We start from the raw sequence: 19,786 nt of genomic DNA on the forward strand, positions 1-19,786 counted from the left end.
CCCACAGCCCATTGCTTTTCAGCTCTTCTTTCCATGTTCATCCTTACTGGACTTTTCTTCTTCAAGCAACTGAAGGAGCCTGCTATATTCAAAGACATTTGAAAATAAGAGGCAACATGAATTCAAATCCTGTGTTGCTTTTTAGACTTTCCAGAGCAGAGGGTGCATTTTTTTTAATATTTTAATACTTGTCTGTTAAGCACATTTTTGGCTGAGTAGCAGTGAACTTTGATGACATCTGAAGATGTTCATCACCAGTGGAAAGGCTGGATACAATCTCAAGGAGCAGGCATGTTGGACAGCAAGAGACAAAAGTACTACTTGGACTCTGGAGACAGGGACGACTGAAGTGGTCCTTCTGAGTCTCATGGCTTAACTGTCAGTGATATGGGGGCTTTATGGTCATAGTTAGTATCCTCTTCTTGCTGAAGGAAAAAACCCACACTAAATAGCCCACAGCTGAAATACTTACGGATTTCACAGTTTTGCTCCCACCCAGCCATGAGGGCAGTGGCAGTTATAACCATTGGGCTGATCCAAGCAGGTTCCAGCATGATGACAAGGGTGACTGTCACATTCATTGATGTCAATGTCACACTCTTCACCTAAAGGATAAAGAAAAGTACAGTGATTGGCTGTACCCATATTCCCCATGAGTTCCTTGAAAAAAAAAGAAGAAAGAGAGAGAGCGAGAGAGAGAAGAGAGAGAGAGAGAGAGAGAGAGAAAGAAAGAAAGAAAGAAAGAAAGAAAGAAAGAAGAAAGAAAGAAGAAAGAAGAAAGGAAGGAAGGAAGGAAGGAAGGAAGAAAGAAAGAAAGAAAGAAAGAAAGAAAGAAAGAAAGAAAGAAAGAAAGAAAGAAAGAAAGAAAGAAAGAGAAAGAAAGAGAAGGAGACAAAAAACACAGGCTGATGATCATGACCTCTAGCCACAGAGCCCTTCCTATTATTTGTACAAAGTAAAGGACTCTGAAAATTCCAGACAAGAAATTTTTCACTTAAGTAAAACTGAATAAAGCGAAGGCATTGCTAAGAAGACTTTCTCCTTAAGTCCATGAGAAGTAAAGTTATTCTCACATCTGAATAAACCTTTGGAGGTTGACCTGAAAAGCACACATAGGTCCCCAATGTTGATGAGTCTACTCTACTTTGGAGTCAGTAGCTGAATTTCATGCTATTTTCTGAAGTTCCAGGAAGCAAAACACTCACAGTTTATTATTTTGTAGCCAAGTATTTGAGTGTGCTGGTTTGGACACTTGCTCTTTAGTGAACACAGTTGTATACTCAGTTCCAGTCCTTTGTGAAAACTGATTCTCCTTTCTTAATCCCTCTATATGCTTGGATTCTGCAGGGAGGGGACTGAAAATTTCAGGGGAGCCTCAGGCCTGATTAGAGTGACAATTACAAACATGAGATTAGCCTAAATCTGACACACTCCTTCCTGGTGGTCCAAAGGGTGTTAACATCCACTCTGGTCTGTTCTTCCCCAACAAAAATGGCCAGACCCTGCTGAGACCCAAAATCCTAGACTTTCTGATCTGCCTACAGAACCTGCTGTAACATGCCAAACTAGCATACAATCCAATATCACTGTGATTCAAACATCCCCATATAGGAAGTATCTTGCTGGCAAAAATTTCATAAACAAAAGACATCCTTGAACAATTTTAGAGCCATCACAAGGAAGAGATACAAGATGAATACACTCTTTAAACCTAAGGGCCTCTCATCAGAGCTGAAGAGGATACTTTACACTAAGGCAATCTCTCTTAAAAGGAAAAAAATGGAAAAGATGATTTTTAAAAACAAGCCCTCATTTGCTTAGATACATACAGAAAGGAAAGCAAAAAAGAAAAGAAAAAACAACAACACTACTCTAATCATCACAATCAACTAACAGCAAAACCAAATATTTTGTTCCCATCTTCAGAAGGCAACATTTCGGTGTCTGCAGGTAATTACTTCCAGGCTTATTTAGCATTAAATTGCTTTTCTATCTACTGTCGGTTTACTTCACGTTATAAAACTGCCACATGTTACTCACATATTATTTCAGAGGAAGAATTTCACACTGAAAGATTTCATGTCTGTTCTGTTTCACACTCTTTGTGTACCTGGCATTCCACTATTGCAAATCAAATCTGTTGAACAACACTCACTGTCTCTGGTCATCCTAAAATGATCACAATCCAGTCACATCGGGTAAATTTGTTTCTTGCAATAAAGATAGTAATTTATATCAATAGAAAGGACAAAATTTGGTTGCCTCACGCTAACCTGTTTTAACCTGTTTAAAATGTGATCTCTGTGTCTCGGTGGGGTGATCACTCTAAGAGGAGAAAGGCATTGACTGACTACACCATTACAGATGGCATCACATGGTAGACTGGTTGAAAAAACACATCAATTGAGAAAGACTGAAGGACAAAAATCAAAGCTCTGACAGATAAATACATCAGTGCACTTTCCACCCATTTAGGAAACCAGCCTTAATGGAGATATTTACTGAACAATAGCTTGCTTCAGCTGGGAATCCAGACATTGAAAATTCTGAAATGAGACACCCATGACCTGAACAGCAATGGTGATAGAAACAGCCTGGCTCTTCCCAACCTTCACAGTCACGGTTGGGCACACCCCAAAGCCCTACTCTGCTCCAGCAAGCCCAAGGTCAATGCCACACCCTCTGTGCACCACATGACCTTAAACTCATGGCAGCCTCAAGCTTCAGCTTCCCAAGTGTTGAGATTGCAAGCACGGCCCCACCACACCCAGGCAAGCATCAATCTTTCCATGCATTTTAACACTGACATTATTTCCAGTCAACATGCATTTTGTCTTATTTCACTAGAAGGGCTCTTAGTGCTGGTGTGTGTGTATTTTCTAATTGTTAGTTTAATGAGTCTGAGATTTTGTGGGTCTGAGACGTTGTTTTTCTAGCTGACTTGCTTATTATTTTCTTTCACCTAAATTAGAAAAAAAAAATGCAATGCTCTTAAATGACTGCTATTCTTGAATAGCATTTGTGAAGAGGTGCAAAACAACTTTTCTCCTTGACTAAGAATAGCAAATTAGACCTGAACAAGTCTTTTACAATTTCCTCTCAATCTATTGTTTTCTCTCTCTCTTCTCCTCTCTCTCTCCTCCCTTCCCTCCCAGTATCTCTTCTGCACTCCTGTATACACACATGTGCATGTAGATGCATGTAGGTTTACATATATGTGGAAGCCAGAGTTGAAGTTTAGCATCTTTCTCTATCATTGTCCATTTTTCTTAATGTGCATAAGTGTTTTGCCTTCATATATGTCTGTACCACATGCATACCTGGTGCCAGAAGCGGCCAGAAGAAGTATCGGGTTCCCTGGAAATGAAGTTATAAATGTTTGTGAACCACCATGTGGGCTCTGGACAGCAAACTCAGGTCCTCTGGGAAAACAGTCAGTGCTGTTATCTGCTGAGCCATTTCTCCAGCCTCCATCTTATTCTTTGAGACGAGGTCTCTCACTGAACCCAGAACTCACTAACTAGCTAGACTGGCTAGATAGTTAGTAAGCCATGGGGACTCCCCTGCTTTCTCTGCCTTCCCCTTGCCAGTGCCCCACTTTTCACACTGGTGCTGAAGATCCAAACTCAGGCACTTGCATGGCAGGCACTTGAAAAGCTGAGCCACTTGCCAAACTCTCAATACTGTTTTCTAAGATGCAATGTGGATAATATGTATACTGGGTAGTACTTAGAGAAGGCTATAATCATTTGATTCATTTATAATGCTTTCCTTGGGTAAATTAGGAAATGTAAAACAACCAAATACTATCCAAAGTCATTATGGTTAGTAAAGCTTTGAGTTAGCAGAGTCTATGCTCAAAGGTATAGATGACAATCCCTGCAACCACAATATCTACATTAAACACATGCCAGGCTCTAGGCAGACTCTTTAGCTTGTTCCTTCATACTTTAATAGAATTTTATTGTAGATGAAGCAAGATTCAAAAACATTATTTAGAACTTTTCCTATCACAGTGAAAAAACTGGAACCTGTCTTCACTACACCTATAAACTAGAAGACTGAACGAAATATATGAAAAATAAAACTCTTTTAATAACTAGACACCATGCAGTCCTGGGCTGCAAGAAGCAAAACATGGCAGCTGAGCACCACAGTCTCCCTGGACTTCCACCTGCAGCCAGATCTCAAACACAATGGTTTCACTGAGCTAAGGAGACAAAGATTGGAACTGATGGAGGCCACAATCATATGTAGGGAATGCTACTACAGAAGACAGTGCCCCTCAGCTAAATAAAGCATGTAAAATACTAAAGCACATTGTATCCCAGAATGATGCTATCTCACTAAAGTTTCCTATCAAATAGTGTGTGTGCATTGAATTCTAGAACCCTGGCAACTAGAGTGAGAGACCAACAGCTCCCAAACTTGCATCAGATGAGGAGGAATTCAAGGTTCACTACACACAGTGCATCAGTGAAGCCACTAAGTGTCCCATCTTAAGAGCAGGACATAACAATCACTACAGTAGAGGGTCGAAACAAAATGATCAACATAAAAAGATTAGCATTTAAAAAAAATATGGTCATGTCACTCACCATGTTAACATACAATGGCCAGCATCCAAACAAATTTGGAGAAAAGGGGGCAGAGAGGATAAAGTGGTAGGAGTCCTTCAGCCACTTTCAAAAGCCATGTGGCTACAGTAGATTTTAGGTATCAAGGCTGCATGGCAATCGAACAGATGCATCAATAAACAAAGAAAAAAGAAGAACTCAAAATAGACCCACGCAAATATTGCAACTGATTTTTTGACCAAGGTTCAAAAACAGTTCAATGAAAAAGAAACAGATAGCCTTTTTAACTAATGAAGCAACATTTAAAAGGAAAAAATAAGTAACATCTAGTTGGAAAAGTCCATGGTGGAACGCAGTCTATGAAGAAAAGTAACTAGACCAGAGAAGCCTCACTGAAGAGAAGGGAAGCTGCTGATCCTAGTAACTTTGAAAAATGAGTTGCAGTGGGACGTTGCTGTTGTTGTTTGAGACAGGGTCTCATGTAGCCCAGACTGGCCTTGAACTCATTATGTAGCCAAGGATGACCTTGAACTTGTGATCCTCCTGCCTCTACCTCTAGCAGTGCTGTGAATATAGGCTTGAACCACTATGTTCAAGTGCTTAGGCCTGGCTAAACTAAATGAAAAATGAACCATAAGCAGACCCTGTATTCTAGTTTTGAAAAGTGATTTTCTAAAAGAACATGAGGTAGCAATTTTGATACTGTGCATGTTGGAATTGAATAATGAAGTGAATGGATAGTGGGAACTACTAATATGTTGTTATTATTGTGTGTTGAGGCGGGTATAGATAAATTAAAGACCAAAATGATCCCAGTGATGCAGGATTAGAGTTTGAACCTCACCATGAATTCCCATTAAACTTAATATAGGTTATAGAGTGCTGCATAGTAAGATGTATGTGCACCACTATGCCCACATTAGTATAATATACATAGACTCTCTTGTTTGTCAGCCAAGAGGCTCTGAAAGCAGTAACATCTTACAGCATCAAAGTACTTTTAGGGCCTAGATGTTTATTTCAATCATTCCCCAATAAGGAGCCAGGGGACCTTGAAGAAATGGATGACTCCAGGATGAGGGCAGGAAATAGACGAGATGAGACCAAAGAGTCTTAAAACATCAGGAAGTATGCAAGTGCTAAAACACAACACAACCAAGCAGCAGCTCCCACACACACACAGGGATATGTGGAAGGGGCACAGGAGTCAAATGAAAGACCTCCAAGTGCCAAAGTGGGAACACTGCAAGCAATAAAACAAACTAAAAAGTGTTGTCCTGTAACACAAATCATACACTAAGTACACTAATTCATATAAATAAATGATTGAACAAACTAATAAATGAGAGAGAATAAATAAATCTCTCATGGGGAAGAATTGCAAATAGTCCTTTAGCTACCCCACCCTCATAGGGGAGCACAGCCCCTACTCATTAAGGGTTGGCTATGCCAAGTCACTTCCTTCCACACAGTGCAGCATGGTACAAGAGGGAACATGAAATGGTGGAAAACCTAATGAACACCATCTCAACTAGTGACAAAAGCCATCAGTAACCATGAACTATGCTGATAGCAGGAGGCCTTGATATGGTGTGACAGGATTGGAAAATGTACAAAAGACATGAAGAGATCTTTTGCCATGGAAGATATTCAGATAACAAAAATTTTAAAAAAACATAAAAATGTTTATCATCATTTTGCCATAGAGAAACTCAAGCTAAGGCCATAGGAGTTCTCACTATACAGCTAACAGATTAACAAAGCCTTGAGAAAGGGTGGATGCCAAGCCAATAACTGAATGATGGAGAGGATGGATGCTGGGTGTGGTCCTTTGGAGAGAGCTGTGCGGAATGCCAGGCTTGAAGAGCAGGGAAGCTCTCTCAGTTTGGAGGGAAATGGACATTGGACTTGAGTATTTACTTAGGATGACTATTATTTATCTAACTCACTCTGCTCCATTAATGAAGAGGTTCTCAAACACTAGTTTGCCAATTGCAAGTTTTATTAAATCTCAGACACATTATTATTTGTAATTTGAAACATTCTTAACTCCAAATAATAAATTGAAAATGAATTAAAAAAATAAATCATTGACATCTCATAGAATGAACTACAAGCCAACCATATAAAAATGCTTTAAAAATAAAGACCTGGGTATGCCCTTCCAAAAGATCCTTGTTCTGTTCTCAGCACCCACACTGGGCAGCTCACAACCACCTTATAACTCTAGCTCCAGTGATCCAATGCCCCCCTCCCCCCCCCCCCCCCTGTTCTGGCCTCTGTAGGTACTTGCACTCATGTGCAAGCACACACACACACACACACACACTTATAAAATAAATATTTTAAAGGTGTAATTCTTGGTATGGAAACACATTTATTATTTAATTATTTATTTAGTCTACATTAAAAGTAGGCTACAAAGTAACATGGATATTATTATTCCATTTGTGTCCATACATGTACACACATACATATATGCATATTCTATTCATAGACTTCAGGAAAACTCTTGATGTCAATATATTAATAATGTATATTCCCAGCATTATGATATTAACAGTGAGTTATTTCAATAGCTTTATATCTCCTAATTTCTTCTATGCTTTATTTTTTTATTACTGGTAAGACAGAAAAATCTGGAAAAGACCCAGGAATCTGCCCCAATATATTTTTGCCTCCACTAACTGATATATAAATGTCTCTCTGTGTTTACAAAGCACTAGATAAACAAAACCATCTGCAAATCATTTTCTGGAGCAAGCCCACTTCTCAGTCTCGGGACAATCCGGAAGGAAAACACAGGGTGTGAAACAGATAAATAGAAGAAAAACTCAGAAGTTGATCCTCCCCCAGCTGTTGGCTTCCCCAGGAAGGACTAGAGAGTGGACTCGGCAAAGTGCTGTAGAGTTTCGAGGGGGTCACAGTGTCCTGGAAGAAAGGTCAAGCTAGCTAGGTAGTCCCAGCAGAGGACACCACGTGATTCTCTGCAGAGCATCTGCCTTCTTCCATGTGCAGTCTTCTCCCAGACCTATAGTGGAGGAATCCTCCACCTTAGTGACTTAACAACATACCAAAAGAATACATCTTGTGTCCTTTTATGTGCATGTATGTGTGTATCATGTATTGCATGAACATATGGACACTGCATGTGTTTGTGCATGAATGTTCATGTGTGTTCATGTATGTGGGGCCCAAGGGACAACCTTAAATGTTGTTCTTCAAGCACCAATCACTTTCTGCTTTGAGACAGGATCTACCACTGGCCTGGAACTTGCCAAGTGGCTTAGGTTAGCTCGTCAGTGAGCTCAGGGGACTTGCCTGTCTCCCCTTCCCAGCTCTGGAGGACAAGTGTGGCCCCTTGCTCAGCTTTTGTATGTGGGTCCCAGTGACATCACTCAGGTCCTCGTGCTTGTACAGAAGCATTTTATCCACTAAGCTGTGTTCCCAGCCCTGATCTTATTCTTTAGTTTTCAAGACTTCTGAGTTCTGCGGGGAAAATCAAGGTTAATATTTGAATACTCTGGACTCTCTTGGTTTCAGACTTCCTTTGAGAATCTGATAAAAACTGAGAACATCTCCTCAGCACACACATCCAACATAACATTTTACTTCTACATTCACAGATTTGCAAGCTCCCTGAACTCAGGAGGTGGGGCTTGGACAAAAACAAAAGCCATGTTAGCTTGGATTCCCCCAATATAGAAGCCACTCCCTGACAGTGTTCAGAAGCCATCAAGACTAGGGTGACCCCAGCTCCTGTGTCCGCAGCTGTCCCAGCCCACTCTAGCTAGCACTCCAGTCTGTCCCCACATTCCCATTTGATCCTGAAACCTTCCTTCCCCAACACCACCCACCGACTATAGTTCTCAAAACTCTTACTTCTACAGCATTCAATAAAAATAAAACAGTGTTTAAATGGAGTTCACACAGAAAACACTCGATCCTTCCTGCCCACTTCATACTACAATTAACACTAACACTGCCAAGTGTTCTCATAAAGGCTCCTACTCTGCAAGTGTGCAGTGATGGCAGTGTCAGCAAATCTAATCAACAAACGCTGGCTTCAGAAGCACCTAGTTTAATGACAACATAGTCTATTGTTTTAAAATAGATCTCATTGAAGCCATGTCTCCTGACATTTCTCAACAGCACCCTGCTTTGCAATTGCTCATGGCAGAGGGCTTGGGATTGTCTGGCCTCGGAAACAGTGGGGACTATGTGGTGAGTTTGAAAACACACTCATGGATCGCTCACCTGTGAACCCTGGTGCACAGATGCATGTGCCATTCAGGCCCTCGCTGTCACAGGTACCGCCGTTCAGACAGCTGATGTTAGCACAGGGGTCCTTGTACAGTTCACAGTGTGTTCCTGCAGAAAAGCAAATAAGAAAGGGTGACCCATGAGTACTCTCCGATCCCTGTAGTCTTCAAAAGGAAGGTGCTTCACCAGCATGTGACAGTATTAGGACAGGTTCTTGGTGTATATGTGTGCATGTGTATGTGCCTCTGTGTGTGTGTCATGTATGTGTGTGCCTGTGTGTGCATGTCTATGTGTGCATGTGTGTATTGTGTGTGTATGCCTGTGTGTGTATTTGTGTGGGTGTGTGCATGTCTGTGAATGCATGTCTATGTGTGGGTGTTTATGTGTGTGCTTGTTTGTGCATGGGTGTCTATGTGTGCATGTGTATTTGTACATCTGTTCTTGTATGCACATGAGTATGTATGTGTACACTCCTCACTTTAGAATATTATAAAAATGTATCATTAGAAAATAACAAATTTAACCCCTGCCCATAGGCTCTACTAAGAAATCTTATCTGCATTTTCTCTGCATATCCCAAAGCCTATGACATAGAAATCCAAAACCTGAAAATTAAGATTTTTTTCTATGGCTGGGCCCCCACACGCATGCACATATGGGCAGCAGTAATTGACTTTAATGAGTTACCCAAAAACAGAGAAAGAAAAGGAAAACATGAAGTTAGAGGGAAGTATTGGGCAGACATGGGGGAATTGGGGAGGAGATGGGGTATATATGATAATAGTTTATTGTGTGTATATATAGAATTCTCAATGAATGTAAAAAAAAAACTCAATGGCGACTGCTGAGTCTCAAAAAAAAAAAAATAGCCTGAGAAACATTTCAATGTAGCTGGAGACTTTCTGCATCCCACCCGGTCCTGTAACCGCTTATAAAATAATCACTCAGAGGCTTATATTAATTATAAATGTTTTTCCCATTGGCTTATTACTAACTAGCTCTCACAACTTAATTAACCCATTTCTATTAATCTATATTTTGCCATGTGGCCATGGTGTTACCGGTCTGCTGGTACCTTGCTCGGTGGGTGACTGGATGGCGTCTCCCTCAACACTACCCTTTTCCCCAATATTCAGTTTGGCTTTCCTGCCTAGCTATTTTCTGCCATGCCATAGGCCAAAGCAGCTTTATTCATCAACCAATGAGAGCAACACATACTCACAGCAGACAGGAGGACATCCCACATCATTTCAACATTGCTGAATAACAACAAAGGTAAAAATTAGGAGCCAGATGTTCCAAGGGTTCGGAGCTCTACTTGGAGACAAGAAAGAGGGGAGAGGGGGCCTCTCCAAGCTTGGACCTCACATGCAAAAGAAAATCAACACATGCTAAAGTTTCTAGGCACCCTGACAGCACATGTCCCAAGCCCTCTCTGTGTGCCTTATGTCTGATTTATTCCTCACTGCAACACCCAGGAGACAGAGGCCCTCATTCCCCATCTCATGGAGGGGAAACTGAGGCAGCAAAGGAAAGGAGCTGGTACTCAGATCCACAGGTGATCCCTGTTCAAAGTATCCACTGCAGGAGAGTTTACCTCAGAGCCGCACATGGAGTTTGGCACCCCCTGAACAAAGACAAGGCATAAAGATCTAAGGGGTCAATGAGATGACTTAGCAGGTAAAGGGGCTTGCCACCATGCCTGGGCATATGAGTTCAATTCCCACAAGCTATATCCTCTGACCTCCTTGCATGTACTTGTGACATATATGCCCACACACACAAAATAAATAAATGTAATTAATTGTTTAAGTAAGTGCTTGGAGAAAATGGAAGACTTCGCTTGTGTAAAAGGAAAAATAGGATATGTTTTCCTGTGTACTGCAAATGTCTGAGTAAGGTTGGATTACTTCCAAAACAGACTGCTTTCATTTCACAGCTATGTGTTTCTGCTTTATTTACCCCTCCCACCCTTTTCACAATATATATTATTTTTTTAATTAATAAATGAAAAACCCAGCACGACTTGGGAGTGGGATATCTGCTAGAAGGCCAGAGTACAAGAGGGATGCACAGATTTCTTCCCCTCCCTCCCTCCCTCCCTCCTTCCCTCCCTCCCTCCCTCCCTCTCTCCCTCCTTCCCTCTCTCCCTCTCCCTTTTCCCATCTCCCTCTCCTCATCCCACATCCTTTGGAGTAGAAGAGAAATTACATACTGATCTAGGTGAGAATGTAAACAATGAAATGCTCATTCTCCCTGACTGCCTCAAGAAAAATCAGCATGAAGCAAATCCCAGCGATCTGATCCGATGCTGACTTCCCCTGCACTCCACTTCCTCAGCAGCTCATGTTGCCCAAGTGACTGCCACCACCAATGACTCATCCCGCGGGCTCTGACATCTTGCTGGCCTTCTCCTCTCCTTTCTTTGTCACTGCCTTAAGAAACCAGGCTCAAGAAAGGGGAACAGAAGAAAATAAAGTAGAACTTCCTGCCTACATCCACACGAATGCCCTACTTGAGCAGAGCATTTTAGAATATTCAAGGATTGCTCAGCATCATGCCTGGGGTTTTTCTTAAGTGTTTTTCAGATCTCAGCTTTCTCATACCTGCAGGAAACAGTCACTTATAACATGACCTAACTCCCTCTCTGTGTCCAGGGCCTTAAAGGTAATCTCCCTGTCTGGGGAATGTGAAACTTTCTTATTCATTTGGGTGAACAGGATCTCTCCTTCAGTTTCTATTTCTAGAGGCTGGGGATGTAACTCACCCAGTGTTTGATCCCCAATACCACAGAAACCAAGCATGGCAGCATACACAAGTAATCCAAACTTTGGGGCAAGAGAAACAAAAGTTTAAAGCCATACTTGGCTCCATATCAAATTCAAGAACTCTCTGAGAGAGAGAGAGAGAGAGAGAGAGAGAGGAGAGAGAGAGAGAGAGAGAGAGAGAGAGAGAGAGAGAGACTTCCTCAGGTAATAACACACCCATTGAATATCCAACACAAAATGACCAGCCCTGAAAACATCCACATACAAGTAACATTATATGAACTGAGCAGGTTGTGTTTGTATATTTTGAAACTATATAGATGTGTATATGTGTGTTAATATATGTTTATAAACATATATAGTTATATAAACAGTAAAAGAAAAAAGAAGTCAAGAATCTGAAAGAGAGTAAAGGGAATGCATGGGAGGAATTGGAGGGAGAAGAGGGAAGGGGAAAAGGATGTAATTATGTTATAATCTCAAAATAATTTTTAAAATCAATTAAAAGAGTAGGAGCAGCAGAGTCCTCTCTGCTTCAAAATATTTATCTCAAAGATCATAAGTTTCCACTGGGCTGATCAATAGGAACCAGACAACAAAAAGACCCAGCTGTAATGTAAAATAAAGCCACCACCAAAGTTCAGGGTGAAGTCCAACAGACCCGAATAGCTACAACAAGGCCATGCTCACTGGGACCCAGCAATCGCTAGCCATTCCAGCCAGGTCAATAAAACTAACTACATTTGCCAAATAAGGTTACAAAGCAAATTCTAGGCCAAAATTTATACATCATAAATCTATCTATCTATTATCTAATTTTTTATTAGAATCTCACATAACCCAGGTTGGTTTCAAACTCACTATGTAGCCTATGATAACCTTGAACTTCTGATCCTCCTACCTCTACCTCTCAAGTACTGAGATTCCAAGTGAACAGTACCACAGCCAGTATATGTGTTCCTAGGGATTAAACCATGGGACTTGTGAATGCCACATCCACAGACCTAAAAGTCTCCAAGAAGATAGACTTAATAAAAAACACCAAAGTCACAAGCATACAATTGCAATCTTTCATGGATTAGGATTTCTTTTCCTTTGGCAATAATTTTATTCACTGCTACTTTTCTTTTTTGATAGACAAGGCATTCCAGTTACCTGAGCATTTATTGGGAGATTTTTAGCAGCAAGGCTGGACAAAAGCTCATCTTAGCAGAAACATGCTTCCTATGAATTGGGGAAGAGCTCATTGTCCTTGGTGCACACTTGAGTCATTTGCATTTCTCTAGTCTAAGCTTGGTGATCCTTCTATTAAAAAAGATAGCCACATTGCCCTGTAGGTCATTAGAACAGAGTAGCGTTGCACTAGAGACTAAATATAGAGAGTAGATGGCCATGTTACTCATGATATGCCCAGGTGCTTCTGTTCAAGCCTTCCTCTTGGGCTCTAGGGCCACCTTCATACCTTCCCTGCCATTCCTTGGGATGCTCAGCCAGTACTGTCATAGGCATCCTGACTCCCTGACCAAACATACCTACCTTCATCACCTCCTGGGCTGGACTTTGCCTGACAGAACTGAACTCCTCAGTCTATTCCAAGACAGATGTCCTTTCCCTATAAAGGGAATCTTGACTCTGCCAGGCAAAGCAGGTTTTAGACATTGTGTACTGAAAACTTGCTGTGATTTCCATTGTCACAGAACTCCCTGGGTCCAATTCCAATGTATCCATTCTCCTCCTTGGTTCCCCCACAGATCTTTGAGCGCCTTCAGAGCAGAGCACATATCTTAGTTCATGGAAGAAATTACAGCTACAGTACCAAAGCCCTGTCCTCACAAGAACGATGACAGACAGCCAGTGTACTTTGGCTGACATGCAGGTGAGATTGCCAGAGGAATGAGACATCGTTCCAAATTCCAAATGGGCCTCAAAAACATCCTATTTTGTCAGGGAAACCAGGTCCACATTGAAGCAAAGTCTGAGGACTGACATATGCATCACCCATTGGCAAGGGACTAAGCCCACACTATTATGAAACATGTTTAGTCTCAAGCAAAAATAAACTACAATTCAGTCAAAATGAATAATAATTCATACTTCCCAGATTAAGGGATGGACAATGATGTTTCTGGAAAATGTTCTATTCCAATAGGGCTCTTTCCTGGATCTAGTTTTAAAATGATCTAGACTACAAAGAGCAATGTGCCAATTATATATCTTTGTTGTCCCAAATTAGTGTTTGAAAACTGAAAATCATTTATTTTTTTTATCTCCCAGAAAAGTAAACTAGGTAATGACAATTAACTAAAAATATTCTTGGAGGATTATTGCTATTTTTTTATTGATGTGTGCCCCACCTGCAGGGCTACAATGGGTTCTCGACCACCCTAAGGAGGGAATGTAGGGACAGGAGATACAAAGAAAAACACACCAAGTCTAGATTCTGATCAAGGTGCAACTTTATTTCCTTCCAGAAAGGTTTATATAGTTCCTGCAGGGTGGGGGGAGCAAGAAGCTGTCATCTGCATGAGGTGGGGCAAGCTAACAGGATGTTTGTATAGGATGTTTACAGGGTGAGAAGGTCAAGGGCTCTGACTCAATGTCCTGTTGCTAGGCAACCTGACTGTAAGCTGATCTATTTCCCTGTCTTATCTTATCGGGATCTGTATTTTTCCACTAACTAGAGATTCTGTCCTTGTCCCTGACAGATTTGCAATGCCAAGGATTGAACCTAGGGCCCTGAGCTTGTTAGGTAAGCACTCTATCCCTGAGTTATATCCTCCACCCCAGCTGTGTTCTTAGCACTTCAGTTTTACTTTGTGCTATCCTATTGTATTCAAATCCTACTTTCTCCTTGAATACTTCCCCAGTTTTTCAATTGTTACTGAGCTCACCATCTTCTGGACCATTTCAGAAATTACAATTGCCATCTCCACCATAGACTTACTGTCCCTTATGTAGCTTATTGCACACACCAGCCGCAGCCTGTTCTCCTAGTGAAGTGATGGACAGAGCTGGGAAAACTTGGATTTAACTCACTTCTGCATGGATCACAGTGCAGGAAAAGCACACAAAATGCCCAGAATTCTCTGTTCACTCTTTAAGTAGCATGGAACAAAAGATATAGTTTTACCTAAAAACTAAATGAATAAATAAATATCATTGCTTCAACAGTAAAGGTGTGATCACATCACACCTTTAACATGGTGATATAATTTCTGGGACATTACCCACTCCAAAAAAAATCCAGGAAATATAAAAATTAAATGGACTGTGATAAATATGTCTACCATGAACGTTTTTGTCCATTTTCTTTATAGCAGAATAAATTTAATATAAAATTTAAATAAATTTTGGATTCTTGGTGACAAAGGTTAGAAAGAAAACACTTCAGTTTTTAATTATGAAAATAGTATACCAATGATTAAAATGCTCATAGTTTTACATCACACAAAAGCAATAAATAATCTTTGTCACAAAAATCCCAAATAAGTATTGGTTAATCATTAAGTTTATTCTGCTGTAAAGAAATAAAAATGAATCCAACATGAAGCTATACCTTGATTTTTCTGACACTTCTGAGGCTATGAACACTAAACAAAAGTCATTTTAGATCCATCATTAACTAGCTTTAAAATTATGAAGGAAGAATCACAATATTTGTGACTGAAAGGAGGCTGCTTGAGTCCATCAATGTATAACGTCATCTAACAGCATCATGCCCATAGTAGAAACTTACATTTTCTTTTGCTACCTTGATATATTTTATTTGTTGATAATTTCATACATGAATACACTATATTTACATCATTTCCCACCCTTTCTCTCTCCCTTCCATTCCTCTTGATGTGGGTGACAGGCAACACAGGAAAAACTTACATCTTACCTGTTCTAATTGGCTTTCTTTATTCAATTAATGTGATTAACAACAGGTTCTTTTGCTCGTCTGTTTTGGGGTTTGTCATAGCATTGATTGACCCCAGGATCCTGCACATGCTAGGGGAACACTAGGAGAGCACTCTCCCTCTGAGCTACACTCCCAGCCTAAGCAAAAGTTTTAAGTAAATGTGGCTTCTGAAGACTTGCTTTGTGCACTTCACCATAATGGGGGGCTGCAGAGAACTGAAGGAACCTAGGGAGTCACTGCCATCGGGGCTCCTGATGTCAAGAGGCAGGAGGGGAAGTCTGAAACCAGTAAGGAATGGGACACAAGGCTGAATGGGATTGTCCAGACAAATAGAAAGACAATCGGAGAGGTCAGCTTACATGCTTGCAGATCAATACTTCAGATACAGACAAAGGAAGCACACACAGGAGTGGATGAGGGCAAAGAGGAGAGACTGGGAAGCTGAGAATGGAGGTCTAGAACCTAACAGCATCCATGGTGTCCCAAGAGCCAGGACTAAATGAAGACAGGGAGAGAAAAGGGAGGGCAGCAAGAGTGAGTTGCAGACAGAGCCAGTGTCACGGTGGGTCAGCGTTCAATGGACAAAGGACACCAAGTCAGGAAAGGGGTGAAGGGGAAGACTCATGGATGTCACAGCCAAGCCTTCAATGTGTTCCCTGTGGGTTCCCCTGGACAAGAGCCAGCTGAAAATGATTAAGAAACAAATAAAAAGGAAGGACATAAAGGTGCTATCTGGACCGGTCCTCGGGACACTTGGAAGAAAAGCAGAAGAGAAAAAGAACTCTAAGTGGAGGAGCGTGCAAAGTCAGGGAAGAGTGAGAAAAGGAACTCTAAGTGGAGGAGCGTGCAAAGTCAGGGAAGAGTGAGAAAAGGAACTCTAAGTGGAGGAGCGTGCAGAGTCAGGGAAGAGCGAGAAAAGAAACTCTAAGTGGAGGAGCATGCAGAGTCAGGGAAGAGTGAGAAAAGAAACTCTAAGTGGAGGAGCGTGCAGAGTCAGGGGAGAGTGAGAAAAGAAACTCTAAGTGGAGGAGCGTGCAAAGTCAGGGAAGAGTGAGAAAAGAAACTCTAAGTGGAGGAGCGTGCAAAGTCAGGGAGAGCGGAGCTCTCGTTGTCACTGTTCCCGTAGAACGCATTGAGATGTGTCCAAACATTTGTTTTCTGTTCAGCCAGCCATGTTTCTAGCATCCTTAATTTTTTAAACTCCCTGGCTTCCCGGCTTGTGTGGCAAGCACCTTTTCCTGTTGAGCCATCTTGCCAACATTTAAAAGTGTTGCTTGAATTTTATTTTCTCTCTGCTTAAGTACATATGCAATGTGACCAGCTACCTCATCTTTTTGTCACCACACTTTCTTTGCCATGATGGACTGCATCCTCAAACTGCGAGCCAGAACCACCCCTTTCTTCCTTAAGTTGCTCTTGTCACATCCAAGAGGAAAGTAATTAACATAGAAAACTGGTACCAAGCAAATAGAGTAGTCTCTAAGATAAATCTGACCAGGCAGTTCTTAGGCTTTTGAGGTTAGTTTGCAAGATGAACATGAAAGAGTTTGGAATTGGGGACTAAAAAAGCTGGGGAAGGCTATGGACAGAGTTTGTCAGGCCATTCCACCGGGAGTTTAGGAGACCAGAATATTGAGGGAAGTGTAGACCATGGAGCCTGGCTTATGAGATTTCTTCAGAGAGAAACAAAGACTGCCAGGAACACTGGTTCCCAAACCATGTTATATTCTGGTAAACAATCTGGCTGCATTCTCTCTGTGCCCTGAGGACTTTTGGGAGACTAATTTCTAAGGTAGTGGATTCATTTGTTTGGCAGAAGAAATTCAAGATAGGAGAGCATCTGGGCTGTGGTATGGCTATGGCTACTCCTCTCATCCCACCCATGGAAAGCTGTGCCTTGTGAAAATGCAAATCTGGTTGAAAGACATGAACTAAACTGTGAATAGCATGGAAGGGAAGATTCTTTGATCAAAAACCACTGCCTAGGTAAGATATGCGTATAACTGCAGTCCAAGGGGGCCAGGCTTCATTCTAAACTGACAGCACCACTTCATCAACTGCATAGTACTAGTTCTGAAGGCATGGATAATGCAAGATTGAGGAGTTCATGGAGTTTGGTACCGAAGTCCCAGAGGGCCACTAACACCAGGCAATATATGACAGGGTTGGAGTTCCTGCAAGGAGGGTCTGAGAGGCCAGTGCATGAAGCTGTGAAGGTGCAGCCTAAATTGAGATTGTGAGGTATTTTGCTCCAGCAACAAAAAAGATAATTAATGCACTATCTGCTCTTAGGGAGGAGGTCTTTAACAGGCATGTGTGACTCCTTCGCCTCATAGAGACTTGATTAAAATGATATAGAACTTTACTTTGGCTATTTAAATCCCTCCCCCCATGAGCCCTTGTGATCTGTCCCCATGTAATTCTCTCCCCCTGAATATGACCTTCTAATCCAGAGCATACAGGAAAGTTCAGAGCTTTTTAAGACATATTTAAAGTTCCTAATCGGCTTACTTGGAAAGCAAATCCTACGTGGGCCTACCCTGACTGGGGAAGCCATTAAGGGGCCCCAGGCCTTTGCTGACACTGAAAATTTGGAGCTATAGAAATGAAGCAAGCTGTCATGAATTCTACAGCCCGAAGGAAGAATGTGAATTCTGTCCAGCCCTGGGGGTCTTCATGAGCTTATCCTTCGGGATTCCAGCCTTAGCTTAGAGCTCAGGCTATTCCATGCACAGTGGCCTGAGGGACCCTGGGCAAGGCACTGCTTAAGCTGTGCCTGAACTGACAGAACTAATATATATTCAAAGCTGTGTCCTAAGCCACTGGTGTATTGTAAGCCTCTGCGTGGCAGCAGCTAGCTAATATAGCAGTTGTGCCTATTCTAAGAGACTCTCTTCACCATTAAATTATCACAGTCACATTGCTCTCATCCATCTGGGTCACTCCCTGCACTTAAATTAGTCTTCCCACATCCCTCCTGTTCTTCCCCTTCACTATCTAAATGTCTTCTGAGGACACTTCTTACAAACACAGTCCCAAAGAGGGTACGTAATATCATGGTTTCTGAATTATTGAGTGTACGGCAATTTCTTGTTTTTATGCACCAACTGAACTATCCTTCCTTTGTCCTCAAATTTAGGTGGTCCTCTAACCCCCGTCCTTTACCATTCCAAATATGGCTGCATGCTGCCCAGTCTCCCAGTCCTCTCTCTGTTTTGTAAACAACCTGCACAATCCATGAAAAAATCTTATAGAACGTTCGGTTTAGGCTAGGAGTTAGAACGTCTACCAGGAAATGACAACTCGCACATTGTGTTCACTGGGCACCCTGAATCTATCCCGTTTGCAAGCCAGGTTTCTTCCTCTTACTGAGGTCCTGTATAGTCACTTGGTGCCAGCCTTGTTTTGGCCTGACCCTTCTCCTTCTGGAGCATCTGCCCTCAGAACCCTTGGATCTTTTCTCCATAACAACCATCTTTCCTCCAATAACCTCCATCTCCTCACATGTTTATGTCTATCAGAAAAGGGTCTACCTTTGTGCTCTCCAGATTCAAATTCCATTCTAAGTAAGACACATCACTTTTTAAATTGACAGGATTAACAGCCAGGTGGGTCCTGTCTTCTGTGGCCTAGAGTAGAGAGGCCTCTCAGTCTGGATTTCTCAGAGCCCACTGGTGTGAGAAGGATAAAACCATTCTCTTCCAGACACACAAGAAAGGATTAGGGCCTCCAGACTATGCAACTCCCTTGAAGAGCAGCCAGTGTCTACAAAATGAGGTGACGATGCAGCCTCCTGAGGTCATGTATGGTATGTTCACAGTATACCCTTCAACTCCATGAACTTGGGGGTCTTTTGCACCCCTCACTTATCAGTTCCTTAAGTTCTCAGCTCTCCCAGGAATTGAACCTTCTTTCTGACTAGAAGTTGGACTCCTCAGCTCCTATAGCATCCCTTGAGAACTTCATCTTCCTATTACCTTTTCCCTCAAGGGATCAAGGACATTGAATTTGGGCTTCAGCTGCTCTCTTTCTAGAATCTTCACTGTCTTACACTAGGAGATGCATTTATTTATACGGTAAAAGAAATGTTCAACACTGCAGATGTACAAACAGCAAGGTAATTAGGGGGAACTTCTCAGATGGACAGAAGCTCCTAACTCAGAGCACACAGGCAAGCATTGAACTCAAGCAGGATGAAGCATGGCAGCTAACATGGGACAGAACGACATTCCAGCAACTGTCATTTCAGATACACTTATAGGGAGGAGTTCGCA

At 41.7% G+C, this 19,786-nt stretch overlaps 1 protein-coding gene across 1 annotated transcript in view; it reads right to left on the bottom strand.

The window, feature by feature from the left end:
- Positions 1–477: 477 nt before the first annotated feature.
- The window catches only part of Dner (delta/notch like EGF repeat containing), a 152,278-nt gene continuing 132,969 nt past the window's right edge, over positions 478–19,786 (bottom strand). The window contains exons 8-9 of the mRNA XM_037210473.1: positions 8,835–8,948; positions 478–605 (exon numbers count right to left, since the gene is read on the bottom strand). Of these exons, the coding sequence (XP_037066368.1) occupies positions 478–605; positions 8,835–8,948 (242 nt within the window). The remainder of the gene's footprint in view (positions 606–8,834; positions 8,949–19,786) is intronic.

Source organism: Peromyscus leucopus, chromosome 13, assembly GCF_004664715.2.
Source record: "Peromyscus leucopus breed LL Stock chromosome 13, UCI_PerLeu_2.1, whole genome shotgun sequence".
NCBI lineage: Eukaryota > Metazoa > Chordata > Mammalia > Rodentia > Cricetidae > Peromyscus > Peromyscus leucopus.